Source organism: Oncorhynchus clarkii, chromosome 4, assembly GCF_045791955.1.
Source record: "Oncorhynchus clarkii lewisi isolate Uvic-CL-2024 chromosome 4, UVic_Ocla_1.0, whole genome shotgun sequence".
In the NCBI taxonomy this organism is placed as follows: domain Eukaryota; kingdom Metazoa; phylum Chordata; class Actinopteri; order Salmoniformes; family Salmonidae; genus Oncorhynchus; species Oncorhynchus clarkii.
The window spans coordinates 1,317,272-1,340,759 of NC_092150.1; the positions used below are offsets into that span (position 1 = coordinate 1,317,272).

The 23,488-nt window shown below is 42.7% G+C and overlaps 1 protein-coding gene across 1 annotated transcript in view; it reads left to right on the top strand.

Moving 5' to 3' along the window:
- The window catches only part of LOC139406279 (semaphorin 7A (JohnMiltonHagen blood group)), a 65,529-nt gene continuing 42,041 nt past the window's right edge, over positions 1 to 23,488 (top strand). Inside the window, exons 1-6 of the mRNA XM_071148735.1 lie at positions 1 to 221; positions 7,987 to 8,126; positions 9,336 to 9,377; positions 16,576 to 16,671; positions 18,808 to 18,910; positions 20,563 to 20,673. Of these exons, the coding sequence (XP_071004836.1) occupies positions 137 to 221; positions 7,987 to 8,126; positions 9,336 to 9,377; positions 16,576 to 16,671; positions 18,808 to 18,910; positions 20,563 to 20,673 (577 nt within the window). The 5' untranslated portion in view covers positions 1 to 136. The remainder of the gene's footprint in view (positions 222 to 7,986; positions 8,127 to 9,335; positions 9,378 to 16,575; positions 16,672 to 18,807; positions 18,911 to 20,562; positions 20,674 to 23,488) is intronic.

Here is a 23,488-nt window from a genome sequence, read left to right on the forward strand (position 1 = left end):
AGTGCTTGCGATGAACGCAAAGGAGACGGACAGCAACGTATTCATTTCCACGTTCATCATGATTCTAACGCATTGCCGTCATGGCAACACCAATGAATTCTTCTGAGTAGTTTGACCGCAAAATCAAAGCATAAAAATGAATTTGCTTGTTTTTCTTGGTTTGATTAATTTTCCATTTACCCGAGGTGTGAGGGATATACCAAGACTCATCTTGAGACAAGGTAAGTACATGTATTCTGTGACTGCTGCTGCACACGGCACCTGTTCATTACCTGTAACAATTTTGCAACGAAGGCTATCGTGTCTGATTCAAAGTGTCAATAATATAATAATAATAATGTATTACCGTTGTAAAACGATTTTCATTATATAATAATAATCCCAAAGTGCAAAAAATCGAAACATTTTTAATTCAATTTAAAAAATAAATTTAAAAAATAAATATATATTTATATATATCGAACCATATCATAAAAGCAACAATCAAAGTCTAGGAGGAAGGGTAGTCAGATCAAGATCAGTCCCAACCCAATGTGTCTAACCCCTTTTAAACATCATGTGTTTGAGCTACAAAACTTAACTGTGGCTGAGCTAGAGCTGTATTTGTGAGACAAGAGCAGATCCTTAACTGGCCCAGGTCTTTTTTACATTTTGTTTTATAAAAACATCTTTAGATTCAGAATGGTTTGAGCTACAAACTATTAAAAGTTATCTATGGAAAGCTGAGACTCACAAACACTTAACATGTTCTGATCTATGACGCCCAGAAAGTACACAGGAGTCGTTAAAAGGTAGACGGTTCTTCTACATAGAAGACCATAGGAGATCCCAGGACATAGTGTCTATAATACTGTAAAGGGTTCTTCTACATAGAAGACCATAGGAGATCCCAGGTCATAGTGTCTATAATTTACATTTTTTATTTTTTTATTTCACCTTTATTTAACCAGGTAGGCAAGTTGAGAACAAGTTCTCATTTACATTTGCGACCTGGCCAAGATAAAGCAAAGCAGTTCGACACATACAACGACACAGAGTTACACATGGAGTAAAACAAACATACAGTCAATAATACAGTATAAACAAGTCTATATACGATGTGAGCAAATGAGGTGAGATAAGGGAGGTAAAGGCAAAAAAGGCCATGGTGGCAAAGTAAATACAATATAGCAAGTAAAACACTGGAATGGTAGATTTGACAGTAGATGAGTGTGCAAAGTAGAAATACTGGGGTGCAAAGGAGCAAAATAAATTAAATACAGTAGGGGAAGAAGGTAGTTGTTTGGGCTATTTATAGATGGGCTATGAACATGAATAAATTAAAGTCAGATAAATGAAAAGCAGATTTTTTGCTGGGGTCTTGGGACTGATAGGATTAAGGACTACTTTAACCCTCTAGAGTGGATGTCCGCACCCCCCGCGGAAATCTAATTAGCATAATAAAAACATCCCCATTAATAATCTGTCAGGTTAAGATGGAGAGAGAGATCTATCCACCACATCCCCATTAATAATCTGTCAGGTTAAGATGGAGAGAGATATCTATCCACCACATCCCCATTAATAATCTGTCAGGTTAAGATGGAGAGAGAGATCTATCCACCACATCCCCATTAATAATCTGTCAGGTTAAGATGGAGAGAGAGATCTATCCACCACATCCCCATTAATAATCTGTCAGGTTAAGATGGAGAGAGAGATCTATCCACCACATCCCCATTAATAATATGTCAGGTTAAGATGGAGAGAGAGATCTATCCACCACATCCCCATTAATAATCTGTCAGGTTAAGATGGAGAGAGAGATCTATCCACCACATCCCCATTAATAATCTGTCAGGTTAAGATGGAGAGAGAGATCTATCCACCACATCCACATTAATAATCAGTCAGGTTAAGATGGAGAGAGAGATCTATCATCCGCCGATCTCGCACTTCCGCATCTGCAGTGAAAGGTGACAGAACCAGAGCGGCATTTGTCAGACCAGGAGACGTCCGAAAGATCGGCGGTCTCGCAAAGTTGTCTGTTGCGTCCGAACGGTTACACAATATTATGAGGGAGGAGAGGGAGAGAGCGAATTAGAGAGCGCATACTTAAATTCACACAGGACACCGGATAAGACAGGATAAATACTCCAGATATAACAGACTGACCCTAGCCCCCCGACACATAAACTACTGCAGCATAAATACTGGAGGCTGAGACAGGAGGGTTTGGGAGACACTGTGGCCCCATCCGACGATACCAGGGCCAACCAGGAAGGATATAACCCCGCCCACTTTGCCAAAGCACAGCCCCCACACCACTAGAGGGATATCTTCAAAACACCAATTTACTACTGAGTATAGCCTACAAAGATCTCCCCAACCACAAGAAACCCGAGAGGGGCGCCAACCCAGACAGGAAGATCACATCAGTGACTCAACCGACTCAAGTGATGCACCCCTCCTAGGGACAGCATGAAAGAGCACCAGAAAGCCAGTGACTCAGCCCCTGTAATAGGGTTAGAGGCAGAGAATCCCAGTGGAAAGAGGGGAACCGGCCAGGCAGAGACAGCAAGGGCGGTTCGTTGCTCCAGAGCCTTTCCGTTCACCTTCCCAATCCTGGGCCAGACTACACTCAATCATATGACCCACTGAAGAGATGAGTCTTCAATAAAGACTTAAAGGTTGAGACCGAGTCTGGGTCTCTCACATGGGTAGAGAAAGCCCTGCCTCCAGCTGTTTGCTTAGAAATTCTAGGGACAATTAGGAGGCCTGTGTCTTGTGACCATAGCGTACGTGTAGGTATGTACGGCAGGACCAAATCAGAGAGATAGGTAGGAGCAAGCCCATGTAATGCTTTGTAGGTTAGCAGTAAAACCTTGAAATCAGCCCTAGCCTTAACAGGAAGCCAGTGTAGGGAGGCTAGCACTGGAGTAATATGATCAAATTTGTTGGTGCTAGTCAGGATTCTAGCAGCCTTGTTTAGCACTAACTGAAGTTTATTTAGTGCTTTATCCGGGTAGCCGGAAAGTAGAGCATTGCAGTAGTCTAACCTAGAAGTGACAAAAGCATGGATACATTTTTCAGCATCATTTTTGGACAGAAAGTTTCTGATTTTTGCAATGTTACAAAGATGGAAAAAAGCTGTCCTTGAAACAGTCTTGATATGTTCGTCAAAAGAGAGATCAGGGTCCAGAGTAACGCAGAGATGACTGTATAACCATTAAGATTAAATGTCAGATCCAACAGAGAGATCTCTTTGTTTCTTGGGACCTAGAACAAGCATCTCTGTTTTGTCCGAGTTTAAAAGTATAACATTTGCCACCATCCACTTCCTTATGTCTGAAACACAGGCTTCCAGGGAGGGCAATTTTGGGGCTTCACCTTGTTTCATTGAAATGTACAGCTGTGTGTCGTCCGCATAGCAGTGAAAGTTAACATGTTTCCGAATGACATCCCCAAGAGGTAAAATATATAGTGAAAACAAAAAAAACAGAACCTTGGGGAACACCGAAACTTACAGTTGATTTGACAAACCATTCACAGAGACAAACTGATATCTTTCCGACAGATAAGATCTAAACCATGCCAGAACTTGTCCGTGTAGACCAATTTGGGTTTCCAATCTCGCCAAAAGAATGTGGTAATCGATGGTATCAAAAGCAACTACCACCCTACTGCAAAGGTGCCATTCAGAGATTGAATGGGCAAGACAAAAGATTTAAGTTCCTGGTAGTAGTTGCTAGGCGAACCGGTTTGAGTGTGTCAAGAACTGCAATGCTGCTGGGATTTTCACACGCAACAGTTTCCCATGGGCCCCTATCCCTGTGGAACGTTTTCAACACCTTGTATAGTTCATGACCTGACTAAAGGTGGTTCCTAATGTTTGGTGCAGTCAGTGTAAATATGAAGTCTTTATGCCTGTATTTTAGTGCTCCAACCTGTTTTTAGGAGTTAGGGATGTTTTTCTAGCACATAACAGTCCGTGAACTCTGAAGAGTCTAGTCTGTGTGCTGGTGATACTCAATGCAGAAAGACAGCATTAGAACTACCACCTAGAGAGACAGCATTAGAACTACCACCCAGAGAGACAGCATTAGAACTACCACCTAGAGAGACAGCATTAGAACTACCACCTAGAGAGACAGCATTAGAACTACCACCTAGAGAGACAGCATTAGAACTACCACCTAGAGAGACAGCATTAGAACTACCACCTAGAGAGACAGCATTAGAACTACCACCTAGAGAGACAGCATTAGAACTACCACCTAGAGAGACAGCATTAGAACTACCACCTAGAGAGAGAGCATTAGAACTACCATCTAGAGAGACAGCATTAGAGCTACCACCTAGAGAGACAGCATTAGAACTACCACCTAGAGAGACAGCATTAGAACTACCACCTAGAGAGACAGCATTAGAACTACCACCTAGAGAGACAGCATTAGAACTACCACCTAGAGAGACAGCATTAGAACTACCACCTAGAGAGAGAGCATTAGAACTACCATCTAGAGAGACAGCATTAGAGCTACCACCTAGAGAGACAGCATTAGAACTACCACCTAGAAAGACAGCATTAGAACTACCACCTAGAGAGATAGCATTAGAACTACCACCCAGAGAGACAGCATTAGAACTACCACCTAGAGAGACAGCATTAGAACTACCACCTAGAGAGACAGCATTAGAACTACCACCTAGAGAGACAGCATTAGAACTACCACCCAGAGAGACAGCATTAGAACTACCACCTAGAGAGACAGCATTAGAACTACCACCCAGAGAGACAGCATTAGAACTACCACCTAGAGAGACAGCATTAGAACTACCACCTAGAGAGACAGCATTAGAACTATCACCCAGAGAGACAGCATTAGAACTAAACATAATTATTTATTTCAGGGATTCAAAATGATATAGCTCAGGGATTCAGAATGATATAGTTCAGGGATTCAGAATGATATAGTTCAGGGATTCAGAATGATATAGCTCAGGGATTCAGAATGATATAGCTCAGGGATTCAGAATGATATAGCTCAGGGATTCAGAATGATATAGCTCAGGGATTCAGAATGATATAGCTCAGGGCTACAGAATGATATAGCTCAGGGATTCAGAATGATATAGCTCAGGGATTCAGAATGATATAGCTCAAGGATTCAGAATGATATAGCTCAGGTATTCAAAATGATATAGCTCAGGGATTCAGAATGATATAGCTCAGGGCTACAGAATGATATAGCTCATGGATTCAGAATGATATAGCTCAGGGATTCAGAATGATATAGCTTAGGGATTCAGAATGATATAGCCCAGGGCTACAGAATGATTTAGCTCAGGGATTCAGAATGATATAGCTCACGGCTACAGAATGATATAGCTCAGGGATTCAGAATGAAAAACCTACAGCATGATATAGCTCAGGGCTACAGAATGATATAGCTCAGGACTACAGAATGATATAGCTCAGGGATTCAGAATGATATAGCTACAGAATGATATAGCTCAGGGCTACAGAATGATATAGCTCAGGGCTACAGAATGATATAGCTCAGGGCTACAGAATGATGTAGCTAAGGGAAACAGAATTATATAGCTACATAATTATTTTGCTCAGGGCTACAGAATGATTTAGCTCAGGGCTACAGAATGATATAGCTACAGAATGATATAGCTCAGGGCTACAGAATGATATAGCTCAGGGCTACAGAATGAAATAGCTCAGGGCTACAGAATGATTTAGCTCAGGGATTCAGAATGATATAGCTACAGAATGATTTGACTCAGGGCTACAGAATGATGTGCCCTGGGTTACAAAATGATATACTGTAGCTCAGAGCTACAGAATGATAGTAGCCCACGGCTACATAATGATATAGCTCATGGCTACAGAATGATATAGCTCAGGGCAACAAAATGAAGTAGCCCAGGACTACAGAATGATATAGCTCAGGACTACAGAATGATATAGCTCAGGGCTGCGGATTGATATAGCTCAGGGCTACAGAATGATATAGCTCAGGACTACAGAATGATATAGCTCAGGACTACAGAATGATATAGCTCAAGGCTACGGAATGATATAGCTCAGGGCTGCAGAATGATGTTGCTCAGGGCTACGGAATGATGTTGCTCAGGGCTGCAGAATGATATAGCTCAGGACTACAGAATGATATAGCTCAGGGCTATGGAATGATATAGCTCAGGGCTGCAGAATGATGTTGCTCAGGGCTGCAGAATGATGTTGCTCAGGTCTATGGAATGATATAGCTCAGGGCTGCAGAATGATATAGCTCAGGGCTGCAGAATGATATAGCTCAGGGATTCAGAAAGATATAGCTCAGCGTTGCAGAATGATATAGCTCATGGCTGCAGAATGATATAGCTCAGGGCTGCAGAATGATGTTGCTCAGGGCTACGGAATGATGTTGCTCAGGGCTGCAGAATGATATAGCTCAGGACTACAGAATGATATAGCTCAGGGCTATGGAATGATATAGCTCAGGGCTGCAAAATGATATAGCTCAGGGCTGCAAAATGATATAGCTCAGGGCTGCAAAATGATATAGCTCAGGGCTGCAGAATGATATAGCTCAGGGCTGCAGAATGATGTAGCCTGGTTCCTCTCTAGGTTTCTTCCTAGGTTTTGGCCTTTCTAGGGAGTTTTTCCTAGCCACCGTGCTTCTACACCTGCATTGCTTGCTGTTTGGGGTTTTAGGCTGGGTTTCTGTACAGCACTTTTTCAGCTGATGTACGAAGGGCTATTTAAATACATTTGATGAATTTGATGATGTAGACCAGGGAAACAGAATGATGTAGCCCAGGGAAACAGAATGATGTAGCCCAGGGAAACAGAATGATGTAGCCCAGGGAAACAGAATGAGGTAGCCCAGGGAAACAGAATGATGTAGCCCAGGGAAACAGAATGATGTAGCCCAGGGAAACAGAATGATGTAGCCCAGGGAAACAGAATGATGTAGCCCAGGGAAACAGAATGATGTAGCCCAGGGAAACAGAATGATGTAGCCCAGGGAAACAGAATGATGTAGCCCAGGGAAACAGAATGATGTAGCCCAGGGAAACAGAATGATGTAGACCAGGGAAACAGAATGATGTAGCCCAGGGAAACAGAATGATGTAGCCCAGGGAAACAGAATGATGTAGCCCAGGAAAACAGAATGATATACCCGAGGTCCTACTTTATTGTACTTGGGGACTTAAAATTACAAGAACGCAACATGAGGACGTTAACCTTACGTCATTCTATGGCCCGTTTCATTCAAAGAAGGAATTAGCCCTTCCCTAAATGTAAAGAATTAGCCTAACCCTAAATGTAAAGAATTAGCCTAACCCTAAATGTAAAGAATTAGCCTAACCCTAAATGTAAAGAATTAGCCTAACCCTAAATGGAAAGGAATTAGCCTAACCCTAAATGTAAAGAATTAGCCTAACCCTAAATGTAAAGAATTAGCCTAACCCTAAATGGAAAGAATTAGCCTAAACCTAAATGGAAATTAATTAGTCTAACCCTAAATGGAAAATAATTAGCTTAACCTAATAAGATAATTCAACAGAATGTCACACTGCATGGGAATGACTGCGTAAGGTCTACATGATGACTTCAATAGCATGTGAAACGAATACCGATGCTACTTGACTCTGTAGAATGACACTGTAGGAAATTACACCAACGTGATGCTTTCCATCATATGTGTGTGAATGAATAGTGTCACACGGACATAAAACAGCATTACAGTTGTCTGTGGAACACTACTGTATTGACATCTACCCACAAATATTATGAAAACAGTTTTTTTTTTCTTCATTTCTTCAAATGTACATTCTTGCTTTGTCCCCATTTTGTTTTCTGAAACCTTCTACTGATCCCAGAGAAATATAATTAATAATTGTAAATAATAGCTAATGCATCTCATTCTTTCTATGGCCGTACCACCATCCAGCTCCTTACAGATTCTATTCTATTCCTTCCTCCAGACAGGATAGAAGACCGGCTGGAATATAACCTTCCTCAGAACCACACAGTCTTCTTCCAACCAGAAGATGGTGATGAGCTGTACGTTGGAGGCACAGACTTTGTCTTTCAGATTGATGTGGAGTACAGTCGAATCTTAGAGGTTGGTACACACAGTCTCTGTTCCCTTTCCTTCCCTCCCAAGATCACAATTAGCCAACCCCCCCCCCCCCCCCCCCTCTATTTGAGATATCTACTACAGCCCTCATCCTCCACATACAACACCCGTTCTGCCAGTCACATTCTGTTAAAGGTCCACAACGCAAACACATCCCTGGGTCGCTCGTCTTTTAAAAACATGTTTATTTCACCTTTATTTAACCAGGTAGGCTAGTTGAGAACAAGTTCTCATTTACAACTGCGACCTGGCCAAGATAAAGCATAGCAGTACGACACAAACAACAACACAGAGTTACACATGGAGTAAAACAAACATACAGTCAATAATACATTAGAAAAAAAATATATGTACAGTGTGTGCAAATGTAGAAGATTAGTGGGGTAAGGCAATCACTTAACTGACTTGCCTAGTTAAATAAAGGTTAAATATACAAATAAAACACAATGCTCATTTTATATGCAGTGTCCTTTGTTTAATAATTTGTATCATACAGTGTGTTGAATGTCATATTCTCCTTTCTAGAACATGGTGCTTGTTTGTTGGGTTAGTCTCACAGGGCTAGACGTCTTTGACCTTCGCAACGATGTCTGGCCCTTTGAGATCTATAATAGCCATTAGGTTTGCTACAAAAGCCAGACATTAAATAATAACGTCAATGCCACAGCGGGCTACATACATATCAACAGTAGACATCTCAAAGCCATTATTGTTACACTGTCAGGATAAGTCTGTCATTAGATAGGTAGGTTTCAGTTTCAATCCAATTTCACTCAAATGTATTTTATAAAGGCCTTTTCCCCCCCCCCATCAGCAGTTGTAAGTGCTTTACAGAGACCCAGCCTACAACCCCAAAGAGCCAGCCATGCAGAGACATAAGCACATTTAGTTATATTAACAATGCTAGGAGGAATGTCTACTTTCAAGCTGAAAATACTGTGTGTTTTGTGGTACTTAGGGAATAAATGCTGGTATCTCAAATATTTACGCTGATGGCCAAGTTAGTTCGCTCTTAAAATCAGGATATTGAGATGAAAGTCATGCATTCCTCTTGAGTTTATGCAATAACCTGGATATATGTTGGTTTACAGCATGAAAACCTCCTGATTCAGCCAAAGCAGAGCCTTGTACAGCTCTGAGGCAGGGAAGGTTAAACAGGGCAATGTTTTCTCAATCATGTCTTTTGTTCTGCAGTTGTTCCCACTCGGCACGACAGCTGGACAGACCTGTGGAGAGGTGAGTAAATCCACATACAGCGCCTTCAGAACGTAGACCTCTTGACTTATTCCAGGTTTTCTTCTCACCCATATACACACTATACACTATACACACTATACACACTATACACACTATACACACTATACACACTATACACACTATACACACTATATACACTATACACACTATACACACTATACACACTATACACACTATACACTATACACACTATACACTATACACACTATACACTATACACTATACACACTATACACTATACACACTATACACTATACACACTATACACTATACACACTATACACACTATACACTATACACACTATACACTATACACACTATACACACTATACACTATACACACTATACACCATACACATTATACACTATACACGCTATACACTATACACACTATACACTATACACACTATACACACTATACACTATACACTATACACACTATACACACTATACACTATACACACTATACACTATACACACTATACACACTATATACACTATACACACTATACACTATACACACTATACACACTGTACACTATACACACTATACACACTGTACACTATACACACTATACACACTGTACACTATACACACTATACACACTATACACTATACACACTATACACTATACACTATACACACTATACACACTATACACACTAAACAATATACACACTATACACTATACACACTTTACACTATACACTATACACACTATACACTATACATACTATACACTATACACACTATACACACCATACACTATACACACTATACACACTATACACTATACACACTATACACTATACACACTACACTATACACTATACACACTATACACTATACACACTATACACACTATACACACTATACACTATACACTATACACACTATATACACTATACACACTATACACTATATACACTATACACACTATACCTGATATTGGACAAAGTGAACATTTGTTTTTCAAAATTGTAAAAAATATATTGAAAATGAAATACAGAAATATAACTTTAAAAAAAAAATAAGTGTTCACACCCCTGAGTCGATACATTGTAGAAACACCTTTGGCAGCGATTACAACTGTGAGTCTTTCTGGGTAAGTCTCTAAGAGTGATTACATCTGTGAGTCTTTCTGGGTACGTCTCTAAGATTGGATTGTGCAACATTTGCCCATGATTATTTTCAAAATTCTTCAAGCTCAGTCAAATTGGTTGTTGATCATTGCTAGAGAACACTTTTCAAGTCTTGCCATAGATTTTCAAGTAGATTTAAGTCAAAACTGTAACTCGGGCATGCAGGAACATTCACTGTCATCTTGGTCAGCAACTCCAGTGTAGATTTAGCCTTGTGTTCCTGCTGAAAGGTGAATTCTACTCTCATTGTCTGGTGGAAATCAGACTGAACCAGGTTGTCCTCTTGGATTTTGCCTGTACTTAGCTCCATTCTATTTATTTTTTTATCCTGAAAAACTTCCCAGTCCTTAACGACTACAAGCATACCCATAACATGATGCAGCCACGGCTATGTTTGAAAATATGGAGTGTGGTACTCAGTAATGTGTTGTATGGATTTGCCCAAAACATAACACTTTGTATTCAGGACAAAAAAAGTGAATTGCTTTGCCACATTTTTTGCAGTATAACTTGAGTGCGTTGTTGCAAACGGGATGCATGTTTTGGAATATTTTGTATTATCAACAATGTAAATTGTATATAAAACTATATTAACTGACAGGTTTTTATTGAAAGTTGACAACACCCTGATTCATATTAGTGTCTACTAGAAGTTTTTAGAGACTTCCTCAGGGTCAGAGGATCAGCACTCAGCATAGCATGGAAATACACACTCATTTTAATCAAAACTGAGAATAGATATGGTTCCGTTTCCCCCCGGCTGTCTGAATAATATATAACCTTTGATCTAATTTACCCTTCAACATTACTAGCAAATCAAATCAAATGTATTTATATAGCCCTTTGTACATCAGCTGATATCTCAAAGTGCTGTACAGAAACCCAGCCTAAAACCCCAAACAGCAAGCAATGCAGGTGTTAGAAGCACAGTGTGCTGGTGCAATGCACCTGACTGTTGTGTGTTTAATATGGTCATGTTTGAATGGTATCTGTCCATATTAATATGATTGATTGATTGATTTTATTCTAATGTCATGCGCCTGCATGATGCCCAGCCCACATTGTGGGTGAGTTGCACCAACATGGATAACCTCTTAAACTGGTTTAAATCAAGGTTTTATCTATTAATCTTGTTACACCAACTAATCCTAGTTAAATGAAATCCTTCCTCTAATCTAAATTTAGTTTTCACTTTAAACCTAGATAAATTCTAAGCCTGTTGCTCAATGAAAAATGTTTTAAATGTTAACTTAGATTGGAGATTAATTCTAAACTGCCATTTGAGGTGCGATAAACAGATAAAATGGGCGGCAGCATATCTACCGTGGAGAGACCAAAACGACAGAGTTCCTCAGAGAATAATTAGAGACCGTTGAATCCTGTTGAGTTTCATGATAACGATGAGTTGTCAAGGAGATACTGCTTCTCCAAGGACTCTGTAATGCAACTGGAAAGAAAGACCAACCATGAAGTATGGGAGGGATAGGATTGTGGCTGTACCCCCAGTACTTCAGCTCCTGGTGGCCCTACGGTTCTATGTAACCGGATAGTGGATGGGGGCCTTTTTGGACTTCACAAGTAATCAGAAAGATTACTGCTCCATCAACGTGCAGGCTGTCTGTGATGTCAAAGGTCAGCTCACCAACATCCTACTGCCCCATCAACCTGCAGGCTGTCTGTGATGTCAAAGGTCAGCTCACCAACATCCTACTGCTCCATCAACATGCAGGCTGGCTGTGATGTCAAAGGTCAGCTCACCAACATCCTAGCTAAATGGCCAAGATCCAGCCATGCCAGCAGAATCTTTGACAATAGTAAACTGTGTGCAATGCTGGAAAGGGGAGCATATGAAGGCCCCTACTAGGTGACAATGGATATGCCTGTCGTGGGTACCTTATGACTCCCCTTTTAAAGCCCCAGACACCTGAAGAGAGAGAATACAACACCTCTCATATCCTGACAAGAGGTCTCATAGAGAGTTTTTGGAGTGTGGAACAAAAGATCCCCCTGCCTGAAGGCTCTGCACGAAGATGGACACTACCCTGACAGTCATTACTGCAGTTGCAGTTCTGTATAACTTTGGCAAGAGACAAGGAGACGATCTACCTGAGGAGGACCTACCTGAGGAGACTGAAGAGGACCTACCTGAGGAGACTGAAGAGGACCTACCTGAGGAGACTGAAGAGGACCTACCTGAGGAGACTGAAGAGGACCTACCTGAGGAGACTTAAGAGGACCTACCTGAGGAGACTGAAGAGGACCTACCCGAGGAGACTGAAGAGGACCTACCCGAGGAGACTGAAGAGGACCTACCCGAGGAGACTGAGGAGGACCTACCTGAGGAGACTGAAGAGGACCTACCTGAGGAGACTGAAGAGGACCTACCTGAGGAGACTGAAGAGGACCTACCTGAGGAGACTGAAGAGGACCTACCCGAGGAGACTGAAGAGGACCTACCCGAGGAGACTGAGGAGGACCTACCTGAGGAGACTGAGGAGGGCCTGGCTGAGGAGACTGAGGAGGACCTACCTGACGAGGGCCTACCTGAGGAGACTGAGGAGGGCCTACCTGCGGAGACTGAGGAGGACCTACCCGAGGAGGCTGAGGAGGACCTACCTCAGGAGGCTGAGGAGGACCTGGCTGAGGAGACTGAGGAGGGCATACCTGAGGAGACTGAGGAGGACCTACCTGAGGAGACTGAGGAGGACCTGATAATGGACCTGATAACGGTAACACCTGATAATGGACCTGATAACGGTAACACCTGATAATGGACCTGATAACGGTAACTCCTGATAACGGTAACACCTGATAATGGACCTGATAACGGTAACTCCTGATAACGGTAACACCTGATAATGGACCTGATAACGGTAACTCCTGATAACGGTAACACCTGATAATGGACCTGATAACGGTAACTCCTGATAACGGTAACAACTAATAACGGTAACACCTAATAACGGTAACACCTGATAACGGTAAAACCTGATAACGGACCTGATAACAGACTTAATAACGGTAACATCTGATAACGGTAACACCTGATAACGGACCTGATAACGGTAACTCCTGATAACGGTAACACCTGATAACGGTAACAACTAATAACGGTCACACCTAATAATGGTAACACCTGATAACGGTAACACCTGATAACGGACCTGATAACAGACTTGATAACGGTAACACCTGATAACGGTAACTCCTGATAACGGTAACACCTGATAACGGACCTGCTAACGGTAACACCTGATAACGGTAACACCTGATAACGGTAACACCTGATAACGGACCTGATAACGGTAACACCTGATAACGGTAACACCTGATAACGGTAACACCTGATAACGGTAACATCTGATAACGGTAACACCTGATAACGGTAACACCTGATAACGGACCTGATAACGGTAACACCTGATAACGGTAACATCTGATAACGGACCTGATAACGGTAACACCTGATAATGGTAACACCTGATAACGGACCTGATAACGGTAACACCTGATAACGGACCTGATAACGGTAACACCTGATAACGGTAACACCTGATAACGGACCTGATAACGGACCCGATAACGGTAACACCTGATAACGGTAACACCTGATAACGGACCTGATAACGGTAACACCTGATAACGGTAACACCTGATAACGGTAACACCTGATAATGGTAACACCTGATAACGGACCTGATAACGGTAACACCTGATAACGGACCTGATAACGGTAACACCTGATAACGGACCTGATAACGGTAACACCTGATAACGGTAACACCTGATAACGGACCTGATAACGGACCCGATAACGGTAACACCTGATAACGGTAACACCTGATAACGGACCTGATAACGGTAACACCTGATAACGGTAACACCTGATAACGGACCTGATAACGGTAACACCCGATAACGGTAACACCTGATAACGGACCTGATAACGGTAACACCTGATAACGGTAACACCTGATAACGGTAACACCTGATAATGGTAACACCTGATAACGGACCTGATAACGGTAACACCTGATAACGGACCTGATAACGGTAACACCTGATAACGGTAACACCTGATAACGGACCTGATAACGGACCTGATAACGGACCTGATAACGGTAACACCTGATAACGGTAACACCTGATAACGGACCTGATAACGGTAACACCTGATAACGGTAACACCTGATAACGGACCTGATAATGGACCTGATAACAGTAACACCTGATAACGGTAACACCTGATAACGGACCTGATAACGGACCTGATAACGGTAACACCTGATAACGGTAACACCTGATAACGGACCTAATAACGGTAACACCTGATAACGGTAACACCTGATAACGGACCTGATAACGGTAACACCTGATAACGGACCTGATAACGGTAACACCTGATAACGGTAACACCTGATAACGGTAACACCTGATAACGGTAACACCTGATAACGGACCTGATAACGGTAACACCTGATAACGGTAACACCTGATAACGGACCTGATAACGGACCTGATAACGGTAACACCTGATAACGGTAACACCTGCTGCTACTAGGTCTACATCCACTCTGCTGCTACTAGGTTTACATCCACTCTGCTGCTACTAGGTCTACATCCACTCTGCTGCTACTAGGTCTACATCCACTCTGCTGCTACTAGGTCTGCATCCACTCTGCTGCTACTAGGTCTACATCCACTCTGCTGCTACTAGGTCTACATCCACTCTGCTGCTACTAGGTCTACATCCACTCTGCTGCTACTAGGTCTACATCCACTTTGCTGCTACTAGGTCTACATCCACTCTGCAGCTACTAGGTCTACATCCACTCTGCTGCTACTAGGTCTACATCCACTCTGCTGCTACTAGGTCTACATCCACTCTGCTGCTACTAGGTCTACATCCACTCTGCTGCTACTAGGTCTACATCCACTCTGCTGCTACTAGGTCTACATCCACTCTGCTGCTACTAGGTCTACATCCACTCTGCTGCTACTAGGTCTACATCCACTCTGCTGCTACTAGGTCTACATCCACTCTGCTGCTACTAGGTCTACATCCACTCTGCAGCTACTAGGTCTACATCCACTCTGCTGCTACTAGGTCTACATCCACTCTGCTGCTACTAGGTCTACATCCACTCTGCTGCTACTAGGTCTACATCCACTCTGCTGCTACTAGGTCTACATCCACTCTGCTGCTACTAGGTCTACATCCACTCTGCTGCTACTAGGTCTACATCCACTCTGCTGCTACTAGGTCTACATCCACTCTGCTGCTACTAGGTCTACATCCACTCTGCTGCTAGTAGGTCTACATCCACTCTGCTGCTACTAGGTCTACATCCACTCTGCTGCTACTAGGTCTACATCCACTCTGCTGCTACTACGTCCTGCATCGGGATCCCTCTGTCAGAAGTACCCCGCTCTCTCCATCACATCCTCTCCTTGTTTGAATGGTTGGCCTGCTGTGATGATGGACACTTCAGGGTTTAATTTAGTGAATTGGTTTGGGTTTGCGCTGGTCGTATTGGCTTCCATATTGTCTATCCTCGATGCTAGGTGCGCTATATCCAAGTCTAAGTTATCTTGGATTTCTTTGGCTTTTCTTTCAATCTCTCTTAAACTCGTCTCTGTTTTTCTAGGGTCACTTACAGCCTGCCAACTTTACTGTTCAGCTGTTTCCCGAAGCTTAAAGTCCTACTTTCTATTTAGTTGTTGATCAGGTTGAACTCATGCAGTAAGAGAGTTTTCTCACTGGTGTTGTTAACAATGTTGACCTTCAACGGTTGCTTTAGAATGTTTTTTGTAGCGATATACTGTCATTACAAAGTTTTTTTGTTTAATGTTTGACACTATACACAACACACGCTTTTATAAACAATTAGCTCTAACGTTCTGATTCTAACATTCTGATTCTAACGTTCTGATTCTAACGTTCTGATTCTAACGTTCTGATTCTAACGTTCTGATTCTAACGTTCTGATTCTAACGTTCTGATTCTAACGTTCTTATTCTAACCCTTTCCCAGGGTCCATGTAAGAATGTCATCACTGTTATCCAGAAGTTTCAGGACAGTCTGTTTGTCTGTGGGACCAATGGGAACAAGCCCCAGTGCTGGAAGCTGGTGAGGATTTGTTTATTTTATGCTTTCTTAGACAGTTGTAGAAACTGAGTAGTAGGAAGGTTGGAGACCGGGAATGAACCCTGTCTCCTGTGGGGAGACATATACAGTATGTGCTGACAGCAGAGAGTGTTAAGGAAAGTGGAAAAGCCGTCCACCCAGCAGGGATTTCTCACTATAGTTCATAGTTAGTCCACCGAGCAGGGCTTTCTCACTATAGTTCATAGGTCGTCCTCCCAGCAGGGCTTTCTCACTATAGTTCATAGTTAGTCCACCGAGCAGGGCTTTCTCACTATAGTTCATAGGTCGTCCTCCCAACAGGGCTTTCTCACTATAGTTCATAGTTAGTCCACCGAGCAGGGCTTTCTCACTATAGTTCATAGGTCGTCCTCCCAGCAGGGCTTTCTCACTATAGTTAATAGGTCGTCCTCCCAGCAGGGCTTTCTCACTATAGTTAATAGGTCGTCCACCGAGCAGGGCTTTCTCACTATAGTTCATAGTTAGTCCACCGAGCAGGGCTTTCTCACTATAGTTCATAGTTAGTCCACCGAGCAGGGCTTTCTCACTATAGTTCATAGTTAGTCCACCGAGCAGGGCTTTCTCACTATAGTTCATAGGTCGTCCTCCCAGCAGGGCTTTCTCACTATAGTTAATAGGTCGTCCTCCCAGCAGGGCTTTCTCACTATAGTTCACAGGTCGGCCACCGAGCAGGGCTTTCTCACTATAGTTCACAGGTCGTCCACGAGCAGGGCTTTCTCACTATAGTTAAAGGTCGTCCACCGAGCAGGGCTTTCTCACTATAGTTCACAGGTCGGCCACCGAGCAGGACTTTCTCACTATAGTTAACAGGTCGGCCACCGAGCAGGGCTTTCTCACTATAGTTCATAGGTCGTCCTCCCAGCATGGTGATGATTGATTGCTATGTCATTTATGATAATTATTTACCTTCGCCTACTTGGTAAATATTTTCTTAACTCTTCTTGAACTGCACTGTTGGTTAAGGCCTTGTAAGCATTTCACTTGTTGTATTCATCGTTTCACGGTAAAGTCTACACTTGTTGTATTCATCGTTTCACGGTAAAGTCTACACTTGTTGTATTCATCGTTTCACGGTAAAGTCTACACTTGTTGTATTCGGCACATGTGACAAATAAAGTATGATTTGATATGTTCCATCACATATGTTTTCATGTCCCAAATGGCCCCCTATTCCCTATGAGCCCTGGTCAAAATTATAAATAAAAAAAAACAACCTTTATTTAATAACTAGGCAAGTCAGTTAAGAACAAATTCTTATTTTCAATGATGGCCTAGGAACAGTGGGTTAACTGCCTGTTCAGGGGCGGAACGACAGATTTGTACCTTGTCAGCTCGGGGGTTTGATGCAGCAACCTTTCAGTTACTGGCCCAACGCTCTAACCACTAGGCTACCTGCTGGCTACCAGTCCAACACTCTAACCACTAGGCTACCTGCTGGCTACTAGTCCAACACTCTAACCACTAGGCTACCTGCTGGCTACTAGTCCAACACTCTAACCACTAGGCTACCTGCTGGCTACTAGTCCAACACTCTAACCACTAGGCTACCTGCTGGCTACTAGTCCAACACTCTAACCACTAGGCTACCTGCTGGCTACTAGTCCAACACTCTAACCACTAGGCTACCTGCTGGCTACTAGTCCAACACTCTAACCACTAGGCTACCTGCTGGCTACTAGTCCAACACTCTAACCACTAGGCTACCTGCTGGCTACTAGTCCAACACTCTAACCACTAGGCTACCTGCTGGCTACCAGTCCAACACTCTAACCACTAGGCTACCTGCTGGCTACCAGTCCAACACTCTAACCACTAGGCTACCTGCTGGCTACTAGTCCAACACTCTAACCACTAGGCTACCTGCTGGCTACTAGTCCAACACTCTAACCACTAGGCTACCTGCTGGCTACTAGTCCAACACTCTAACCACTAGGCTACCTGCTGGCTACCAGTCCAACACTCTAACCACTAGGCTACCTGCCGCCCCAAAAGCGGCATGTGGTGGTCCACTACATAGGGAATAGGGTGCCATTTGTGAGTCGCCCACTGTGATCTTTGGTTCCTGTGTTGATGAGTGTTTTTCCTGTGTTTATGCCACAGTATTCTCAGATGCCCAATCACACACTTGAGATTGTCGAGAGTTACGAAGGCACTGGACTCTCTCCTTACGTTTACTCCCAGAATGCACTCTCCCTCACTGTAGGTATGTTAAGCACATAGCTGTCGACTGTTGTCTTCCCTACAGTACAAACTTAACGTTCAGTGGTTCAGTGGCAGATGATACACTATATATACAAAAGTATGTGGACACCTCTTCAAATGAGTGGATTTAGCTATTTCAGCCCCACCCGTTGTTGACAGGTTTATAAAATCAAGCACACAGTCATGCAATCTCCATAGGTAAACATTGGCAGTAGAATGGCCTTACTGAAGAGCTCAGTGACTTTCAACGGGGCACTGTCATAGGATGCAACTTTTCCAACAAGTCATTTTGTCACATTTCTGCCCTGCTGGAGCTGCCCCTGTCAACTGTAAGTGATGTTATTGTGAAGTGGAAACGTCTAGGAGCAACAACGGCTCAGCTGCGAAGTGGTAGACCACACAAGCTCACAGAACGGAACCCACGAGTGCTGAAGCGCGTAGTGTGTAAAGATAGTCTGTCCTCGGTTGCAACTACAGAGTTCCAAACTGCCTCTGGAAGCAACGTCAGCACAATAATTGTTAGTCTGGAGCTTCATGAAATGGGTTTCCATGGCCGAGCAGCTGCACACAAGCCTAAGATCACCATGTGCAATGCTGGAGTAGTGTAAAGCCATTGGACTCTGGAGCAGTGGAAATGCGTTCTCTGGAGTGATGAATCACACTTTACCATCTGGCAGTCTGACAGATGAATCTGGGTTTGGCGGATGCCAGGAGAACGCTACCTGTCCCAATGCATAGTGCCAACGGTAAAGTTTGGTGGAGGAATAATGGTCTGCAGCTGTTTTTCATGGTTCGGGCCCTTTAGTTCCAGTGAAGGGAAATCTACAGCGTACAATGACCTTCTAGACAATTCTGTACTTCCCACTTTGTGGCAACAGTTTCCGGAAGTCCCTTTCCTGTTTCAGTATAACAATGCCCCCGTGCACAAAGCGAGGTCCATACAGAAATGGTTTGCCGAGATAGATATGGGAGAACTTGACTGGACTGAATAGAGCCCTGATCTCAACCCTATCGAACACCTTTGGGATGAATTGAAATGCTGACTGCGAGCCAGGCCAAACCGCCAAACATCAGTGCCCCGACCTCACTAATGCTGTTATGGCTGAATAAAAGCAAGTCCCCTCAACAATGTTCCAACATCTAGTGGAAAGCCTCCCCAGAAGACTGGAGGTTGTTATAGCAACAATGTTCCAACATCTAGTGGAAAGCCTTCCCAGAAGAGTGGAGGCTGTTATAGCAGCAATGTTCCAACATCCAGTGGAAAGCCTTCCCATAAGACTGGAGGCTGTTATAGCATGATTTTGAATTGGAATGAGATGTTTGACGAGCAGGTGTCCACATACCTTTGGTCATGTAGTCCAAAGGTTGGTCAATCAGATCCCTTGGCGTTGAATACGTACGTTTTCACAAAAATGCAATGAATTATTGAATGTCTCTGTGTGTCTTTCTGTGTGTGTCTGTGAGCCTCTGTGTGTCTGTGTGTCTCTCTGTGTGTCTCTCTGTGTGTCTGTGTGTGACATGAGATCATACTATATAACCACCTAATCAAATCCAGTAGAAATACCTTATAAAATGTGTCTATTTTTTACTAGGATGCAATGAATTATTGAATGTCTTTGCTTCCTTGTCGTAACGTGGGTTCTGTTCTTTTAGAGGGGGACCTATATGCTGCAGCTCCTTTATACAGCGATGGGAGCTCATTACAGTTCAGAAGGAAAGCTGGCAGCAGAACCAATGTATGGATGTATGACAAGTGGGTGACTGGTATGTAAAGAGAGATAATGTATTAATGTGATAATGTATTAATGTGATACTGTATTAATGTGATACTGTATCCATGTGATAATGTATTAATGAGATAATGTATTAATGTGATAATGTATTAATGGGATAATGTATTGGTGAGATAATGTATTAATGAGATAATGTATCAATGAGATAATGTATTAATGTGATGGTGTATTAATGTGATACTGTATTAATGTGATACTGTATTAATGTGATACTGTATTAATGTGATATAGTATTAATGTGATACTGTATTAATGTGATAATGTATTAATGTGATAATGTATTAATGTGATAATGTATTAATGTGATACTGCATTAATGTGATGGTGTATTCATGTGATGGTGTATTAATATGTAATGTATTGATGTGATAATGTGTTACTGTATACTGTATTAATGTAATAATGTATTAATGTGTTACTGTATTAATGTGATACTGTATTAATGTGATAATGTATTAATATGTAATGGTTGACAAGTGGGTGACTGGTATGTAAAGAGAGATAATGTATTAATGCGATAATGTATTAATGTGATACTGTATTAATGTGATACTGTATTAATGTGATAATGTATTAATGTGATAATGTATTAATGTGTTACTGTATACTGTATTAATGTGATACTGTATTAATGTGATGGTGTATTAATGTGATGGTGTATTAATGTGATACTGTATTAATGTGATAATGTGTTACTGTATACTGTATTAATGTGATACTGTATTAATGTGATGGTGTATTAATGTGATAATGTGTTACTGTATACTGTATTAATGTGATAATGTATTACTGTGATACTGTATTAATGTGATAATGTGTTACTGTATACTGTATTAATGTGATACTGTATTAATGTGATAATGTATTAATGTGATACTGTATTAATGTGATAATGTGTTACTGTATACTGTATTAATGTGATACTGTATTAATGTGTTACTGTATTAAAATCAAATCAAATCAAATCAAATTTTATTTGTCACATACACATGGTTAGCAGATGTTAATGCGAGTGTAGCGAAATGCTTGTGCTTCTAGTTCCGACAATGCAGTAATAACAAGTAATCTAACTAACAATTCCAAACTACTGTCTTGTACACAGTGTAAGGGGATAAAGAATATGTACATAAGGATATATGAATGAGTGATGGTACAGAGCAGCATAGGCAAGATACAGTAGATGGTATCGGGTACAGTATGTACAAATGAGATGAGTATGTAAACAAAGTGGCATAGTATAGTATAAAGTGGCTAGTGATACATGTATTACATAAGGATACCGTCGATGATATAGAGTACAGTATATACGTATGCGTATGAGATGAATAATGTAGGGTAAGTAACATTTATATAAGGTAGCATTGTTTAAAGTGATATATTTACATCATTTCCCATCAATTCCCATTATTAAAGTGGCTGGAGTTGAGTCAGTGTCAGTGTGTTGGCAGCAGCCACTCAGTGTTAGTGGTGGCTGTTTAACAGTCTGATGGCCTTGAGATAGAAGCTGTTTTTCAGTCTCTCGGTCCCAGCTTTGATGCACCTGTACTGACCTCGCCTTCTGGATGATAGCGGGGTGAACAGGCAGTGGCTCGGGTGGTTGATGTCCTTGATGATCTTTATGGCCTTCCTGTGACATCGGGTGGTGTAGGTGTCCTGGAGGGCAGGAAGTTTGCCCCCGGTGATGCGTTGTGCAGACCTCACTACCCTCTGGAGAGCCTTACGGTTGAGGGCGGTGCAGTTGCCATACCAGGCGGTGATACAGCCCGCCAGGATGCTCTCGATTGTGCATCTGTAGAAGTTTGTGAGTGCTTTTGGTGACAAGCCGAATTTCTTCAGCCTCCTGAGGTTGAAGAGGCGCTGCTGCGCCTTCTTCACGATGCTGTCTGTGTGAGTGGACCAATTCAGTTTGTCTGTGATGTGTATGCCGAGGAACTTAAAACTTGCTACCCTCTCCACTACTGTTCCATCGATGTGGATAGGGGGGTGTTCCCTCTGCTGTTTCCTGAAGTCCACAATCATCTCCTTAGTTTTGTTGACGTTGAGTGTGAGGTTGTTTTCCTGACACCACACTCCGAGGGCCCTCACCTCCTCCCTGTAGGCCGTCTCATCGTTGTTGGTAATCAAGCCTACCACTGTTGTGTCGTCCGCAAACTTGATGATTGAGTTGGAGGCGTGCGTGGCCACGCAGTCGTGGGTGAACAGGGAGTACAGGAGAGGGCTCAGAACGCAACCTTGTGGGGCCCCAGTGTTGAGGATCAGCGGGGAGGAGATGTTGTTGCCTACCCTCACCACCTGGGGGCGGCCCGTCAGGAAGTCCAGTACCCAGTTGCACAGGGCGGGGTCGAGACCCAGGGTCTCGAGCTTGATGACGAGCTTGGAGGGTACTATGGTGTTGAATGCCGAGCTGTAGTCGATGAACAGCATTCTCACATAGGTATTCCTCTTGTCCAGATGGGTTAGGGCAGTGTGCAGTGTGGTTGAGATTGCATCGTCTGTGGACCTATTTGGGCGGTAAGCAAATTGGAGTGGGTCTAGGGTGTCAGGTAGGGTGGAGGTGATATGGTCCTTGACTAGTCTCTCAAAGCACTTCATGATGACGGATGTGAGTGCTACGGGGCGGTAGTCATTTAGCTCAGTTACCTTAGCTTTCTTGGGAACAGGAACAATGGTGGCCCTCTTGAAGCATGTGGGAACAGCAGACTGGTATAGGGATTGATTGAATATGTCCGTAAACACACCGGCCAGCTGGTCTGCGCATGCTCTGAGGGCGCGGCTGGGGATGCCAT